The sequence below is a fragment of the Nyctereutes procyonoides genome, unplaced genomic scaffold (assembly GCF_905146905.1).
Source record: "Nyctereutes procyonoides isolate TBG_1078 unplaced genomic scaffold, NYPRO_anot_genome, whole genome shotgun sequence".
In the NCBI taxonomy this organism is placed as follows: domain Eukaryota; kingdom Metazoa; phylum Chordata; class Mammalia; order Carnivora; family Canidae; genus Nyctereutes; species Nyctereutes procyonoides.
The window spans coordinates 4342273-4360466 of record NW_026575022.1 but is presented as its reverse complement, the minus strand read 5'-3'; the positions used below and the strand labels follow the sequence as shown (position 1 = coordinate 4360466).

The 18194-nt window shown below is 34.6% G+C and overlaps 1 protein-coding gene across 1 annotated transcript in view; it reads right to left on the bottom strand.

Annotated features, from left to right (window-relative positions):
• LOC129520989 (ephrin type-A receptor 6-like) overlaps positions 1-18194 on the bottom strand; it is a 727437-nt gene that overhangs the window by 314719 nt on the left and 394524 nt on the right. Inside the window, 1 exon segment of the mRNA XM_055342191.1 lies at positions 11221-11376. Coding sequence (XP_055198166.1) covers positions 11221-11376 — 156 coding nt within the window.

Below are 18194 nucleotides of genomic sequence, written 5' to 3'. Positions count from 1 at the left end.
TGCAAATATTAAGCTGTAATGACATGCAGTGAATCATTTACTAAGATTTAGAACTTGGAACAAAGAGAGACAATTAATTCTAATCCTCAGATTCAACTAAATTATGTGTCACTGGGCTTTTATGAATGTGGCCTGATTGCTTTGTTATCATTTATAAATTATACAAAGATTATGTGACATTGAGAAAAAAAATTTGGCAGCAATAACCCTTTTGGAGACATCTGTATTGAAAACTCTTAGGGAGTTCCTTATGTTGATTTTTTGTTTCTTTAAAGGAAACAAGTAATTCATGTAGAAGAAAAGCAATCTCCACACTTTACTCTCCAGATTGACTTCATAAGAGAAGGGCAATTATTCTGATTTGCACTAGATGTTTTTCAAGTCCATCATATAATAAACCTTACATTAAAACTACAGTTTTATTTCTACTAGTGTATCTAGAAAATATATTTTTAATCTTTTTTTTTTTTTTGCCTCAATTTGGATTCCCCTTTTCCACTTTTAAAGAATAAAGGAAGCTGTAACAGTAAGTTTATGAAAGCCTGGGGGCAGTGCTGTCTTTTCTCTGCCCAGAAAAGCTCTGAGCCCCACCTTCCTCTGAGTAGCTGAGGCCAGGTGGGCCACAGTTTTTATTTTGTCTTATTTCATTTTATGTAAAATGTTTCTAAACAGAACTGTATTTCCGAAAATATATCCTGTGGAATATCTATAGTCCCATGAGCTATCACACAAAAAATGAATTTAGTACTGCAATTAAGATTCCTCTGGCTGACTGACACTGAAACAAAAGTAACACAATTTGCTTCCCTTTGTTGAATCCAACATTCCCAAATATTTGTTTATAGAAACTTATTTTCCAAGAAGCATCTACAGGAGTCCTAGCATTCCACAGAAGTACTCTTACAGGCTGACACAGATAGAGAACAAGCTTATGGATCATATTTCAGTTACCACATCAACTGCTGTAGATTTATATTTCATGATTATAATTGTAGAAATATCTAACTGACAAATAACCGGGGTCCTTTTCATACTGACTCAAGAATGACAATTCACCTACTATATAACTAATTGTGATTGCAGATGCATTTTCTAACCTTAGGAACAAAGAAAATTTGATTCATATGACTGAGACTATCATGTCATAGAAGGCTACTGTTTATACTGTATTTTATCAGTTAAGTTACTACTTGGCAAAAATTTAAGTGTGTTTGTTAATTTAATGACTATCATAAATATCATAGCATAGCTTCCTAATAAAAAGTAAATTTCTTCATATTTATGAGTTTACAAATGAGAGAAAAATAGTTCTATGTTGATCTATGCCCAAGTGAATATTTAAAAACTTTGTTGAACCATCTAGAGATATTTAGGTAAATGCTTTTGCAATAAGTAAATTGTAAAATCCCTATGTAAAAGGTAAATACATAAGAATAAGTGAAAAAGTACATCTCTAGATTTTACTAATGTACTAAAAATGTAAGTTGTCAGATTTGCATATGGTATACTTTAAAACTCTAAAATTCATCTCATTTTTTGATTTATCACTGTTACCTTTAACTTTTATCACCGGCCATATTATTAATCTAATGCCCTTCCTATATGACTTTTCAAAAATGTATTTAATAGTGGTAACTGTAAGCAGAACTTTTGTATTTTCCTTCTCTAAGCCACTTTGGGCTCAAAGTTTTATTCATAAAATGTTTGTGTATTTGGAAATGGATGATTAGTAATCACAAAAGTGGGGCTTCAACCTCACCAGAAGAAAGATAGATCAGCTTAGTCAGATAAAGGAATGAGGCCCAGGAAAGTACTAGAATTATGTCATGGTCATGCACTGTATTAATGGTTGAATGGTATCTAGGTCTTTTTATGTTTAGATTTTTTAACTCTACTACATGTATTCTTCCTATAAATAAAAAAGTCTGGTAAATAAATATTTAAAGTTTTTTATAGTGCTTTGCTTAGAGAGTATTGTCAAACACAAATTTTCAAAACATACAAGTTAATGAGAAATTTATTGCTTTCCAATGACAGATTCTTTTAAATAATGTTATCTCAGAGCATTTAAAAATAATTTTATACACAAAGGGCAATTGAAAATTCAATCTTCAAAATAAATATTGCTCAAAACACAGCAGTATGTATACTTCAAATCTTTGCATGCCACATACTTTCATTTTCTTCCATATTTTTACAACTCCTTTAGTAACTAAATTAATGCCCAAATTAAGACTTGCTATCCATTAATGTTATCATAGTACTATGGATGATATCTTAGATAATTCTTTTTAGATTCTCCATTATTTCTAAGACTCACAGTTAAATAAAACAAACAAAAATCTAATAGACACTATTCACTTCCAGAATAAAATCTAAACCTCTCAACTTCATAACTATGTTCTATATAACCAGACCTCTTACTACTTTTTGCTGCATCTCAATGCCTTTGTGCATGCTGTTTGTTTATGTCCTTTTGCTCTGTGCAAAATTCCTACTCATCCCTTCATGTTCCACTTTAAGTGTTACCCACTCTGTGATTCCCTATTGGTCCTCAGACAGAAAGGAACATTCTTATACCTTATAGGTATGAATTTCTAAAAATACAGCCAACATTTTTGAGTACTCATCTTTTTTTCTAAGAAGCGCACATAATATTTCATGTGATGTATTTAATTCAGTTATCATGATAAACCCATAAGGTAGTTATTAATCACCATTTCATAGAAGATTAATAAGCGTACACATTATATTGAATTGTTTGTATACAAGTCTATCCTTGTCTAAATTGATCCAGAGGTAATATATGCCTTAATTAAGGGAACAAATAGAATGCATGGTTTTACGTAATCCTCCAAGAATTATTTTTCAAATAATGCCAATTTTCACAAATATTGGAGAACAGGTAGCTTGAGGTTATAACCTTTCCAAGAGCCTGGTGTTTCTGGTTAAGGATAGATTCAGATGACTTGAAGAGAATGTTTATATTATGGTAACTGAGATTAACGAATAAAGATCCATAGCAAGAAGGGTAGTCACCCATCTCTCTACCTATTGGGAAGGAATCTAAAACTTCTCAAAGTACAAAAAAAAAAAAAAAAAAACAAAAACACAAAAAACAAAAACAAAACCCCCAAAACAAAACAAAACAAAAACAAAAAAAACACTTCTGTGGGCACTTAAAAACATGAAAAGTAAACATACAGAACATAGATATAATTTTACCTTGGAAAAATCCCAAGACATGGTTATCAGCTGCCCTCATCAATTCAGAAAAAAAAAATAAACCCATAGAATAACTAACTATAAATTACAGAAATGTATTATAGCTATACAGGTCAAGAGTTATATGGCAAAACCACATGTAGGACAAAAGCATACTAACATACAAATGAAACAATGAGAAGACTGACTTTGGATCTTCTGAATCAAATATCATCCAGTTCCCTATAACCATGAAAAAAAATATGCACACCTACATACAGCCCTTTCTGTGTTTGAGTCAATTATTTTTAATTACTCATTAGAAATAGAGAAATATGAAAAGACTAAGCACAGTCATAATTTGGGAGGGAAAACAAAACAATAAATGAATAGATTAAAGCAAATTAATAACCTTTCTCAGAATGAGTAAAACTGTGGGGATAATAATGAATGCTATCTTTCCAATTATGGATGCTTCTTGGTAATTGATTTGTTGTATACAAGTAGGTGATATTGAATGGGACAATACTCTCTGAATTCCAACTGTAGAGGCCTGGCAGTAAGTGGTAACTCAACTCTCCAGCATCAGCAGAATGACCGCTTAATAAGTCTTCCTATAGAAGAACTTCTCCCACATGATTTGGTAAAAGAACCTCCTCCACTGAAATAAAAATTATAATATTTACATTTAGGAAACTCTAAGAAGCTCAAATGCCATCCTACATCAGTGACCAGTATTAGGGAAACTGAGATCCACTGAATACAGGTATTTATTCCATAATGTAAATAATTTTAAAAATATACACGAGAGACTCCTAACTCTGGGAAATAAACTAGGGGTGGTGGAAGGGGAGGTGGGCAGGGGGTGGGGATGACTGGGTGACAGGCACTGAGGGAGGCACTTGATTCGATGAGCACTGGGTGTTATTCTATATGTTGGCAAATTGAACACCAATAAAAAATAAATTTATAAAATAAAAAAATATATACCATTGCAATGCACAAAGTAATATTTAGAGTTATCTTCATAATAAGACAAGAATATAACACAGTCTTCTAGAAGTAACACGATCCACTTTTGCAACTTCTCCCATTCTGGTGTCTGCAAAATTGTGGTTCCTACATTGTGTTTACAGTAAGCCACCTAACCAATCAGGTGCACTTTTGTATTTGAGTTGTAAGATTGAAAAGCAAGGAAGCAGTATGGTTTTCCATGCAAAACATACCTAGGAAAGAGAGAAGAAAACTGAGATATGGGGGGTTGGGGAAGAAGAGACAGCAAGCAGAGTATGGGTGCTTGAGTGAACATCCCCATAACCACCCAGATGTAGGGGACCTGAGCAGGGAAGCTGAAATGAAGAACACTCTCTTCCTACATCTCAACACACTACTTATTTTACTCAAAATAAGAATGAGAGAATCATGACTTTTTTAAGTTGCTAATTATTCCAGCAATAAAGAAGCCATTTTACAATGGCTTTAGAGCAAAAGTAAATTCAACTTTTACACATTCATGTCAATCCTTGTCACTGTATTTGAAATACAAAGATAAAAAAACATATTTGCCTTTATATTAAGAATGAAGTTTGAAACAACTATTTTTACTCTCAAGATACTCGATTCATATTTAGATGACCAAATAAAGAGAAATCCTTAATGATGTCTCTTAGAATTACCAATAAATATATGTGTGTGTGTATATACATGATTTACATTTTGTGTTTTGAACTTTTCTAAGTGGGTAATATAAATGTTTGTTGAATATGTTAATCTTCCAGCACCTGTTCAGTAGCTTTAAAAAGATCCTATTGATTTAAACACATGAGAAACATCAAAGTAAAAATGCTATAACAGTGTAATTATATTTTGTCTAACTTTTCATGCACTCATATGTTAGACCCTAGTTTATTTCTTTTGATCCTTTCATGCTCTGTGCCTTTCCTGCTGGATAAGTACTTTCTTAGTAATTTTATTTTCCTTTGTTTCTTTAACCTCAGTGATTACTTTTCCCTTCTGGCTTGGAAAAGCCTTAGATAGTTATTTTGATAACAGATTTCTTGGCAGGCAGTGGGGTCTTCTGTGCTCTCAACTGTTCTCAGAGGCAGCCCTAATTGACCAAGACCTGATAGTAAGGAGTGTCCTCTACAGCTCAACCTTTAAAGCGTGAATATACGTTAATTAGTCACCTGAGGAAAAAAGGTAAGAGTTTATGAAATAGATTAAAAAATCTAGAGGAAACATTCAGTATTCCATTTTAAATTTCTTATCCATAATTTCTTTTACATATTTTGCAGCTCAAGCAAAAAGGACACAAGGAAGTTTTAAAAATCAAAAAGGCCTAAACTCAAGTATGTTGCTGACATAACTGGTTAATAGGGCTGTTTGAGATATCCCAATTGAGTTAAAATTAGAGGGAGAGAGACAGGCCAGGGCAGGACTTTGAATGTTCTTGGATTAATTCTAATGAGTCTGGCAAATAGGAATGGACTTTGAAAAACCTTAGGCGGAAGTGGTAATACAATCAAGGTTTATTTTTGTTTCTAATAGTTTGGAATATTTGGAGGTATGGAAGACAAAAGAAGGAGATTTTCCAGGATATTATTAAATTAGCCCAAGGGAGAGGTGAAGACTTCAAATAAAAGGACAGGCCAGGAACTGACAGGAAGTAATGGACAGAAGAAATGCTAAGAGGTAGAACTGATAGGACTTGTGATTACTACATATTAAGGTCATTGCAGGAATTACGATTCAAAGCTTTCTGGCTTAGATGCATGGGTAGATGAGAATTCACCAGGATAAGGAAATAAACCTGGGGTGGATGACCAGGCTGAGAGAAAACAATAAATGGGCTTTTGCAAGTTGAACTTGAAATTATTAGTCTACTCATTCATCTAATATTTATTTAGGGCCGAGTATCTAGTACCTACATAGTATTATTCGTGCTGGAGATAGGAGAGAAAGAACATCCATGATCTCATGGGTCTTATAGTCTAGTATGGCTAGAATGATGATAAACTAATAAGCAAGTATCAAATAAATTAGATATTTCAAGGACTGATATAACCCATAAGAAATAAAAAGTGTTATAAAAAAAGAATACTGGAAGGAATTCTGTTTTTGAATGATTGATCAGGAAGTGCCTGTCCTAAAAGCTGTCATTTGAGCTGACGGGCAAAAAGAAAGCAGTCATAAGAAGACCTTGAGGGAGAGTATTTCAAGTAGAAGAAACTAATGGCACCAAGGATGAGAACAAGCTCAGTATATTGGAAATCCATGAGTTTAATAACCAAAGGGAATATGGTAATGATATAAGGTCAGACATTTGGGCAGACTTCCACAGGACGTTTATGTTGTAAAATCTCACAATTAGTTGTCTAGACAACTTTGGACTTAGGAGAAAAGCTCAGGATATGAATAAAAACATAGGCACCATTCTATTTACAGGTGATGTTTGATGGCATGAGAATGAGAATGTGAAAACACAAGAAAGCAAAGAAAGGGATGTGAGAAAAACTAACATTCAATGAGTAAGGAAAGGAAGAGAAACGATCAATGATGACAAATACAATGGTGAGAAAATTAAGAGGGTAAAGGGGAGATTACAATGCCCTAGCATAGAAGGAAACAGATAGTTGTAAGAAACAGAGAATGATTAACAGAGTTAGAAATCATGAATTAACAGGAGAAAAATATTTCTAACACAAAATGGCAAAGATCATTGGTGGATTTTTCTGACATAGTTTACTTGAAGAGGTAGGGAAAAAAATCTGATGACTTTCCTAGAGTGAAGAAAAAAAAATCTGAATACAGTAGAGTAAAAAGTAAATAAAAAATAAACAGCCATAGCCAATAAAGACTGCTTTTTTCAGATTTTTTTTTCTTTTTGGAAGAGAAAAAATTTTTTGACTTTTATAAAACAAATCATAAATAATAATATATAAATATAAAATTAATTATATTTCACCCAAATATATAACATACACCACCACTATCATTCCACAATCATTTCATATTAAATTCCCAATCCCCCAAATTCAACTAATCCACATCTTCCAAAAAAAAAAAAACCAATACTCCTAATCCCCCCAAACACAAATACTTTCCAAACTCCTAACTCACTCCTCTCTAATCCCCCATACCACCATACCCACATTTCCAAACCCAACCCCCCCCCATCTCAAACAACCCACAATTCCTTTCTTCCTACATTCCCATTCATCCCCCTCATTCTTCATCACTCCCCCTTCCACAATAAAAACACTAAATTTAACCCCCCAAAAAAAAAAAAATTTTTACCCCCCCCCCCCCTTTTTTTTTTTTTCCTTTTCCCCCCCCCCCCCCCCCTTTGTGTGTGGGATTCAAAATGGTAGTTTGGTAGTTTCTTAACAAAATTAAACATACTCTCACCTATGAACCAGCAGTCATGCTCCTTGGTACGTACCCTAAAGGAACTGAAAACTTACGTCCATACAAAACCTGCACACACTTTTTTTTTTTAAAGATTTATTTGTTTATTCATTCAGAGAGAGCGAAGAGAGAGGCAGAGACAGGCAGAGGGAGAAGCAGGCTCCATGCAGGGAGCCCGATATGGGACTCGATCCTGGGTCTCCAAGATCACACCCCGGGCTGCAGGTGGCGCTAAACCACTGAGCCACCTGGGCTGCCCTGCACACACGTTTATAGCAGCTTGTTCCTGTCAAAACTGGGAAGCAATCAAGTTGTCCTTCAGTAGGTAAACAGATATGGGAGCTGCGGTCCATCCAAACAATGGAATAGTATTTGGTACTAAAAAGAAATGAGCTATCCAGCCATGAAAAGGCATGGGGGGGGGGAATCTTAAATGCACATTAATAAGTGAAAGAAGCCAATCTGAGAGTCTGCATACTATAGGATTCCAACTATGTGACATTCTGGAAAAGGCAAAAGTATGGAGACAGTAAAAAAGATCAGTGGTTGGCAAACGTCAGTGGGGCCCAGAGGAGTTCTAGGACAGTGAAAATACTCTGTATGATGCTATAATGATGGATGCATGCTCTAACGAGCCCACAGAATGTACAACACCAAGAGTGACCCCTAATGTAAACTGTAGACGTTAGGTAACTGTGATATTCAAATGTAGGTTCATCAGTTGTATGAATATAGCACTCTGGTGGGGGACATTGATAAGGGGAGAGGCTGTGCATAAGTGGGAGCAGGGAGGCATATGGGGGTTTTTCTATATTTTCTCGTAATTTTTTTGTGAATCTCAAACTGCTTTAAGAGAATAAAATCTAAGAGAATAAAACTGCTTTTTATTCACATAAAAAAGTTTTAAAATCTCATACATCTTATATATGTTGTATCTCAAGATTATGGAATAAAAAGACGTATATCTCTACGGTGAAAACCCAAAGAAATCATAAAACTCGTACTGGTGAAGTTACATTTATAAGGATTGTTGTTATTGTTTTGATGATGGCACTAATGAGCAAGGGAAGACTTCTTCGGGTCCTTAAAACCATATCAATTATATGACCACATGCTATACCTACATATAAAATCTTTCCCTACTACGCCACTGACTCGCCAAATGTCCTGGTTTGTCATTTCCAATATTTTGGTCCTTCACTTTCTTTTAAACTCACACATTCAAAGTCTCTAGGCCCCTGATACTAAGGAAAAATCTGCCTCCTTTTAAATCCGTGGAAGATTCTGTGAAAGCAGTTTCAAATTCTAAGACTGACAAAAACACCAGGAAGTAGTGCCACTGACTGCTAACTGACCCAAATTCTGACCTTTAAATAACACACTATTGGAACAAAGGTGATAAAGAATGTCTAATTCTTATATACATGATCCAGAAGTTAAGAGAGTATGTATCTATTAAAATTTGGCTTTTACTTGCGGTTAATGAAAGACAGAAAAGAAAATAGCACAGAGAAGCCGTGAGAAGGGAACCTCCTGAGGCTGCCCTAGGGAGATCTCACTAATGTTTTCACCTTTTTAAGGAGGGTTTTTTTCTCTTTTAATCTCTGATGGCAACACAGCACGCTGTTCTCTGTCTAAAACGCCGTCTAACAATGGCCAGAATCAAACCTTTCTCCACTTCTATTTAGTATAGCTGCAGGCTAGCGGGGCCGTGATGAGCATGGGATGATGTACGGAAATACTAAATCATCGTATTGTACACCTGAAACCAATATAACACTGTACCTTAACTATACTGGAATTAAACAAAAATAAAAATAAAAATGAAATGAAATGAAAGAAATCAGCTATGAGTAAGAGATTAATAAAGACGATGAAACACCAGACAGACCATTAGAGCTCCCTGGTAAATGATATTTATTGATTAAAATAAAATTGAAACATATAAAAGATTAAAAAATAAAAACATAATTTATAATACCAAGCATAAAAAAGGAAATTCTTTTAAAGGAAAGAAACATCCAAGAAACATAAAACATTAAGCTGATAAGGACACATATCTGATTCAATGGCTGACTAGTTTACCAGGTTCTTAGACCATGTTGCCTCCAATATTTATTTTCTTAACCAGACTCTCACTCACTCCAAAGAACTGCAAGCCAACCCTGCTCCCTTTCCTTCAATTTGTCAATTGTCTATTTCTGGCCTCGTAAGAAAGTAAAAAGGAAAGTTCTCCTCTATCACTTACCTAGAAGTTCCACTCAGTTTCTGATACAGGTTTTGAGAAGCAAAACCTTTTTTGCCTAGCAGTACTATAGCCAGATGAAGTTCTACCATTTACCTAAGCTGGAATATGCTGCTCACAATAAAATATAATAATATACAGTAACCATGAAAGAAGAATTACATGTATATAGCAACAGCAAGGTTTTCCTGTTAAAAATGCTTTCCATAATTAGGTGAGAAGTAATATTTCAAATTTTCCTTTTTGTATTTACTAACTTAAAATATGTTGCCAGTTTAAAAAAAAAATGCCAGGCAGTAATTTCCCAGGCTGAAATTTTCTGAAGAAAATGGTCACTCAGCCATTTTCACTTTATAATCAGAAAGTAAAAATTGCACCTACTAATGAAGTGTTATATTGTTATTAAATGTGTTCTATAAAAATATTTTATATTAAAGTCTGTAGTAACAGATAAATCTGTAGACTGGATCAGTTAAAAGAAACAGGATATCACTATTGTCTCTAAGGAATATGTAACATTACATAATTCTTAATCTATTTTTGCCTTTATGGAATTACATAAGATAAGCAATAGTTTGGCACCAATTCATCAAACAGAAGGGCAAATTTTCACTGTAATATCTTACTTATGTAGTTAACAAGAATTTTACAGCTACCTAAGAGGTGACATTTTACTTTTGCATAGCTTAGCAATGCATTAATAGATTCACTTTTACTTTTTAAATGTATGGCTATTTCATAATACTTTATAATAAAAGAGTACAAATAATTTAAAATTCTCAGTGCATGCATTAAAGTGACCTTCATATTTAAATTTAATATTTTATTAGTTCCAACCCAAAAATCAGAACGTGAAAGGTGAAATGTGGACAAACTCCAAAACACTTTCCTTTAAAGACAAATGTCAAGGAAAACTAGAACTTTTCTGCAAAACAATAGCACAGTGACTTTTAAAGTTCCATCTGGAAGCTGGCCCACCCACTAACCTTGTTGTTCCTAAATTATGTACCTTCAAATGGACAAGGGTGAAGCAAAGAACAAGTTTTGTTTATAAGTCCGTAGGCAGCCTTAAATTGCTTTAACTTCATGAGGACAGATTATGGTTGGGAAAAATATGCAGGGCCTCAGACCAGTGGTTGGATCTGCATGCTACGGATCCATGTGAATTTTGAGTAAAGGCATTTCTTTGCAAGCAGATGAAAGCTAACTATGCTGAGAAAAAAGAGAAAACTTTTTTCTTCACTGTTATCAAAGACAAATATAATGTTGCCACAGGATTTTGTCTATCTACTTTTTAAAACAATTTAGAATAAAGAGACCAAAGGGCTAAAAACAGGATTTCCAAATGCAAAATACAGACTTACTGGTACATGCCATAGAAGGTGGATCTTTTTCAGCTCGGAAGTAACCCTTTTCACACTGACAGACAGAAGTTGCTTCCATGTAGGTTAAACTGTGGGGAGGGCATTTAGAACACTTTGTGTTTCCAGCAAATGCTTTATAGAATCCTGGCCTGCAAGCTATAAAAACAGGGAAAAGAATTTTTTTGTTATTGCTGCTTATTTTATTTGTACATGTACAATGTATTTTAATCGACACACATTTGATCTCAAAAGTTCAGTGTCACATATATGCAGAAAAGGCAATATATGTTAATATTAATAATGAAATTAGTTATTCAAAATCAGTAACATAATGGTGACTTCATATTTAGGCTCGGGTTGCTAATTTTAAAAAATATACCTGAAATACACATACACAAAATAACAATAATAACAGTGTGTGGGAATGCCCCTAACTGGCGGTGAGGGAAATGATTTTGTGCAGTTGTAGGAGATAGTATTAAATAACATTGAACCACACTGTGTAAAATGTATTCGCATTCCATTTTTCCCTTAGTCCCTCTGAGTACTAAAGGAGAAAGACCCAGTATGGTGCTGGTATATCTTAACACCTATCCTATTGGTGAAATTTTTTTTTTTGGACAAAATGAAAGCTGGCTTTAAGTTCAGAGACTTTAGCAAGCTCTACCTATAGTTTGTTAACACTGATTTATTTTTAGATTTTTTTTTTACTGTAAACAAATTTTTGTTTATTATATTGAGATGACTCATTTAAAATTTTTGAATTCATTTTAAAAGTGGATAGACAAAATATTAAGTAAATAAGATACATGTGCTATATACATATGGCAAGAACCATGGAAACTGTAAGTAAATAAATTTTCACAAAAAATCATGAAAACGAAATGTAAATGATGAAATGTTTTATCAGGCCACATTTTCTCTTTGCTTAAACCCATGTTGTCATTTACAGGGTACTTTTTCACAGGAATGTAAGATCTAGAAAAAAGATTCCAGTGCTAAGTATGCATCCAAGGTCCTGAATGTTGAAGGGGCAGTTGTTTCTTTCTCAAAGAAACTACTGCCGACCCCTTTCTAAATTAACATTGTTACACAAAATAAAGGAAGAACAATCTTCCAGTAACAAGTATTATGTGAAAAATGTTTTAACAAACTTATTGTAATCCAATACATATACACAAAATGCTCTATTTAAAAATACACAATAAATAACAATAATGAATTACAATCCCTTGATTAGGCTTCTGCTTATAAATTCAGGAAAGAAAGAAAAAAATGCCTTTTTTTGAGGTAATTCCTACTTACATGAGTCCCAATATAGTAACTATTTGTCTTACCCGAGATATATATTTTAATGACTATTCCTGAAGATCTAAATTACTGCAATTTGATACATACCAAGAGTATACTATGTACCACTGACTCCTTCTCTAGGAGGTGTAAACCACAAAAAGTGGCACACACACACACACACACACACGCACAGACACATAGAAATGTACACAAGGGCGCATATGCAATAACGACTATTTTTGATAATTTGTTTTTATAATAACACTATATAAACGACATAGTAATTCAAGGGAAGTAATATGATCAATTCTGTACAGTAAAATTACTTTTAAAAACGTGGATATTCACTATCAATGAAGCTATAAGTGGTGATACACAAATATCAACCACAGTCTCTCTTACTGGCTGATAAATTAATTAGTAACCAAATGAGCAATCAATAAAAACACTGTATCATCAAAATATTTCTCTAAGACTGTCAAAATTCAGTGTATGTCAATAATATGTACTCAACCCCTAACATTTTCACTAACATATTCTTTAAAAAAATTTTAGTTACTAAATTTAATGTTATTGATATAGTAGTTACAAAACAGTGTATTGTAAGATATTTAATAAATCTAGCTTATATAAATTTTTAATAAATAATTATTTTCTATTAAATTATGAAGTTTAAAATAACTCAATATATTCCATAGAATACATTTGTAATACTCTGGCAAATAGTTTTAAATGTTGAACCCAACTAGAAATTTAATCATATCTTTATCTTCTCTATTACAATATTTATAAACCTAATAAACCACACAATTTATAGAGAGTGTGCACATTTAAGTGGGGAGCTTGCACTCTGCATATTCTAATATTATTTTAAATAGAATTTAAATATTATTATAAGGGCCTTTTGAAATAAGAGCAACTTGAAATAAATTAAGTAGGGATGTGAACACTATAGGACTGTACTAAGGTTTATTGCATGTCCAGATACAAACCCTACAAGACATAGAAACAAGATCTGTAAACGCTTTTCTTTCTGTTATCCGTGATTCAAATCTCAGTCATAAACACTGTCTGGCATATAAAGTAGCCTGCCTATCACTTCATTTTGTGCAAACAAATCACTGTTACCTTTATTTTCTTTGGTAATTAAAACCCCAAAATTTGTTTATTTATTTACTTAAAGATTTTATTTTTTTTATTTTTATTTTTTATTTTTTAAAGATTTATTTATTCATTCAGAGAGAGCGAAGAGAGGCAGAGACACAGGCAGAGGGAGAAGCAGGCTCCATGCAGGAAGCCCGATGTGGGACTCGATCCAGGGTCCCCAGGATCACACCCCGGGCTGCAGGCGGCGCTAAACCGCTGCGCCACCGGGGCTGCCCTTAAAGATTTTATTTATTCATTCATGAGAGACACAGGCAGAGGGAGAAGCAGGCTCCATGCAGGGAGCTGGATGTGGGACTCAATTTCAGGACCCTGGATCATGACCTGAGCCAAAGGCAGATGCTCAACCCCTGACCCACCCTTAAAGCCAAAATTTAGATGATTTATCGGAAGTGTTTTCAGCTAATTTATCATCTCCTTTCAGAATTTTGAAGTGCTTAAAGCAGCTCTTAAAATACTTAGAATAGCTCAGTGATATTCAAATTGTTCTAGAGACAGACTGCAATTGGTTTCAGCACCCAATCTTGCCTATTTGATTCTGTGAACAGAAGGATCTTCTAAATTTGTTCTTTCCAATAGTGTTAAAAAGGTAAATTGAATTTAAATAAAATATTTTTAAAACATATATTTATAGTTATACACATATATCATTTAAAACCTTGTAGGAGTTACATTAAAAAACGAAAATGAGGTGAAATTAATTTCAATAATATATTTTATTTAACACAGTATATCCGGGCAGCCCCTGTGGCCCAGCGGTTTAGCGCCGCCTTCACCCCCAGGTGTGACCTTGGAGACCCGGAATCGAGTCCCACGTGGGGTTCCCTGCACGGAGCCTGCTCTCCCTCTGCCTGTGTCTCTCTCTGTCATGAATAAATAAAATGTTTTTAAAAATTAAAAAAACCCACAACATATCCAAAATATTATCATTTCAACATATAATCTAACTCTTGAAATAGTTTACATCATTTGAGGTTTTTTGCACTTTTTGTACTAATTCATTCGATAGGCATTTTCCATGCACCGCCCATCTCAATTCACCCAGCCCCATTTCCAGCGCTCACTCACCTCATGTGGCTGGTAGCTACCACGCTGGAGAGTGCAGTTTTGATCACAGAAATCTGTTCATTATATCTCCCTGTTGGGAAAAACTGTGATGACTTCCCAACATCGTTATGTTAAAGTTGAAAACAGACTGGATTGCCAGCTCCCCTGTGGCTTGACCCTGCCGACAGCCCCAACCACATCACATGGAGTTGCTCCCCTCTCAGGCTCCCTCGATGGAGGCTTGGCCCTTCTACACTCCATCCTCCACCCAGCAGGCAGGGATCTCCTCAGGAGGCTTTCTGTTTCTCCTAGAGTAAAGCCATTGCCCTATTAATTGTCTCCTTGGCATTGCCTGGTTTTGCTCCCTCTCCATTCCCTGCAACTCTGCTTGTCATTAGTTCTTTTTCCATCATGTGCTCTGCGCCAGCCACACGAGCATCCCAGGATCTTGCATGGAAGCATGCTCCTGCTACTGGGCCTGTAACCCTTGCTCTTACTCCCCATCTGCACAGTTTGCTCCCTCCCTTATATCGGGTTTTTGTAGCAGTGTTATCATACTAATGAAGCCTGATTCCCTTTTTAAACTGCCCCTCCTGCTACTTCCTACCACAGTATTTTATATTATCCTCCGCTCTTTTTTCTATCTACAAGGAACTTAACATCTGACACTTGATATGTTTAATTTTTTCAAGCTATTTCCTTCTAAAATGTCTGTTAGGGCAGAGGTTTTTGTCTCTTTTGTTTCCTGAGGTGTCTCTCCAGGGCCTAGACCAGCTCCAGACATCATGTGGCCCTCCCTCAGTATTCGGTAAATGAATGAGTGAATGACTTGCTAAATGTCTCCTTTAATTTCTATGAATGTATCATGATATTTCTTCTGCTTGGGCCTTTTCTTCCATTGAAAATCTCTTTTCTCCATTCCACCCCATGACCCAATCATCCTGGTAACTCCTGATCCTCTTTCAGGTCCTCCTTCTTTCTGACTTGCTAGACTGCTTTAGTTTCTCCAAGCACCTGTGACTTATCAACAATAGTGTATACCTGTTGGTTCATAGACTAGCACGGTGCATGGAAGGCAAGGAGGAGAGACAGAAGAAAGAAGTAGATCACTCCAGATTGGCAGGTGGCAGGTTTCATGAGCAAGGGAAGTGACATATGAGGCTTGTTTGGGGGAAGCTGCAGAATAAATAGCTCCCTGCACCTGCCCTTCAGAATCTTAAAAGTTTATACAAAGGCCTTAAATGGGTTGAGTCATTATACTATTCGGGAGTCCCAAGAACACCTCTCTCAAGGCTCGGTCCTTGAAATGGCCCCCACGGTGGGAACCGTACACAGATCATAGAGTTCAAAGACAATAGAGGGGTTGAGGAGCCTCCAACTGCCAGGTCCAGCTGAAGGGTCAACCAGCTGTGGTCACATCCTCTGTTACCTGTTCAGCAACACCTTGGTGATCACGTGTTTAATGGCTGTAAACCCCTCAAGGGATGGCTCTGATAACATTTTGAGATATGAGAATCCTCAAGTGATTATCATAATGTAAGTGTTCAATACATATTTTTTTTCACAGTATGAATACTCTGCTAATTAAATTCCTACAGGAGATTATGCATTTCTTCTCCATGTATGTTCTTTTTTTTCCCTTTTTTTAAAGATTTTATTTATTTATTCATGAGAGACACAGAGAAAGAGAGAGGCAGAGACACAGGCAGAGGGAGAAGCAGACTCCCCACAGGGGACTTGTCGATCCCAAGTCTCCAGGATCACGCCCTGGGCTGAAGGCAGCACTAAACTGCTGAGCCTCCCAGGCTGCCCTGTATGTTCTGATCATAGCACAATTCATCTTACTATAAATTTGTGGGTTTTGTTTTTGTCTGGGGCTTGCTAAATTACTATAAGAAAGGGATAGAAACATTCAGTAAAGATTTCAAGAGTGATTCAATTGCAATGCAAACTAATAATTCTAATATCTCAAGGTAAGCTGGCTGTTAGAAAAAATCTTTCTAGGTAAAATTGTCCACATGAATTTGAATCAGAATATTTTGCATACCACAAAAAATACAAATACACTTTAGATATTGGTACTGCAACTCTCAAACTTATCTCTGATTTGAAATGTCTGTGTACACATAGAAATTGCCTTTAAAAATATTAAAATGTTGAACTTATAAAACATGTTTGGATTGTTAAAATATTACCCTATTTTAATATTAAGGTTTAGTATAATATTTCATTTCAAGACATAGGATTATTCTCTTAAAAATATTGGAAAGCCATTGTTCTAGGTAGTTACATTCTCTTAATGTAGCACACATTAATGGTATACCACATATATTTCCTTTAGCCTAGTCATATTAGATCATAACTATCTTGTCACATTTATCACCTCATTTTCTTGGAGCTGCCACAAGTTAGACATGGGCATATATCCATAATACTTAGCCTACTACAAGTATCTATTTCATTTTTACACAGGCTTAAAAAAATTTAATGAGTGAATGAGTAAATAATTCACTAATGTCTAGTATGAAATTACTAGAACTCCAAATGTAATAATCATTCTATATATCTATTTGGTTAGTGATTTCAGATTTTATTTGTATTTCTGTTACACATATCAGTACCTACATCTTGAGAACTTTTAATTTTCTTTTTCCTTTCAATTACTTCTTTATTTATCTATTTATAGGAAATGTAAAATTCATTTCCAAAAACAAACCACCCTGCATAATTTGGACATACATTGGAATAGTTTCCGATGTATATCAATACCACACAAAATACTGTTAGAAAGCTAAAGATTATATGATGCAGTGATTTCTAATTTGTTTCTTTTAGAAAGAGTTATTTGAGGGGCACTTGTGTGGCTCAGTCAGTTAAGGGTCCTGGGATTGAGTCTACACTGGGCTCCCTGCCCACCAGTGAGTCTGCTTCTCTCTCTCCCTCCGCCCCTCCCCCTTGCTCGTTCTCTCTCTCTCTCTCTCTTTCTCGCTTGCTCTCTCCCAAAATAAATAAGAAAACAATTTTTTTTAAGTTTTTAAAAAAATAAAATTCGAATTTAAATGTTCAGTTGAAACTTTCATTTTCTACAATGATTTTTTGAAGTATCTATTTAATTCTATATTAAGATATTTATGATTATATAAATGATATCATAACATGTATACTCCATATGGACATTTTTAAAAAATGTCATTTAGAAATTTGACTTATATCTACCTTTTCTTCCATCTTTCCTCTTCAAAAATGACTTCCTTATATGTCACTACATTGATGGGAAGATTTGTGTACTTTTATATGTATGATCACAAGAATTTATTATTGTTAATTTTACAACATTGGGACAATAACTATATAATTTACATTTTTGTTCTCAATTACTGACTATATTATGAAAATATCTCCAGATCAATGGTTATGAATTAATTCTTTATAATGTGCCTACAGTATTTCTACCAACAATCTCCCAGTTG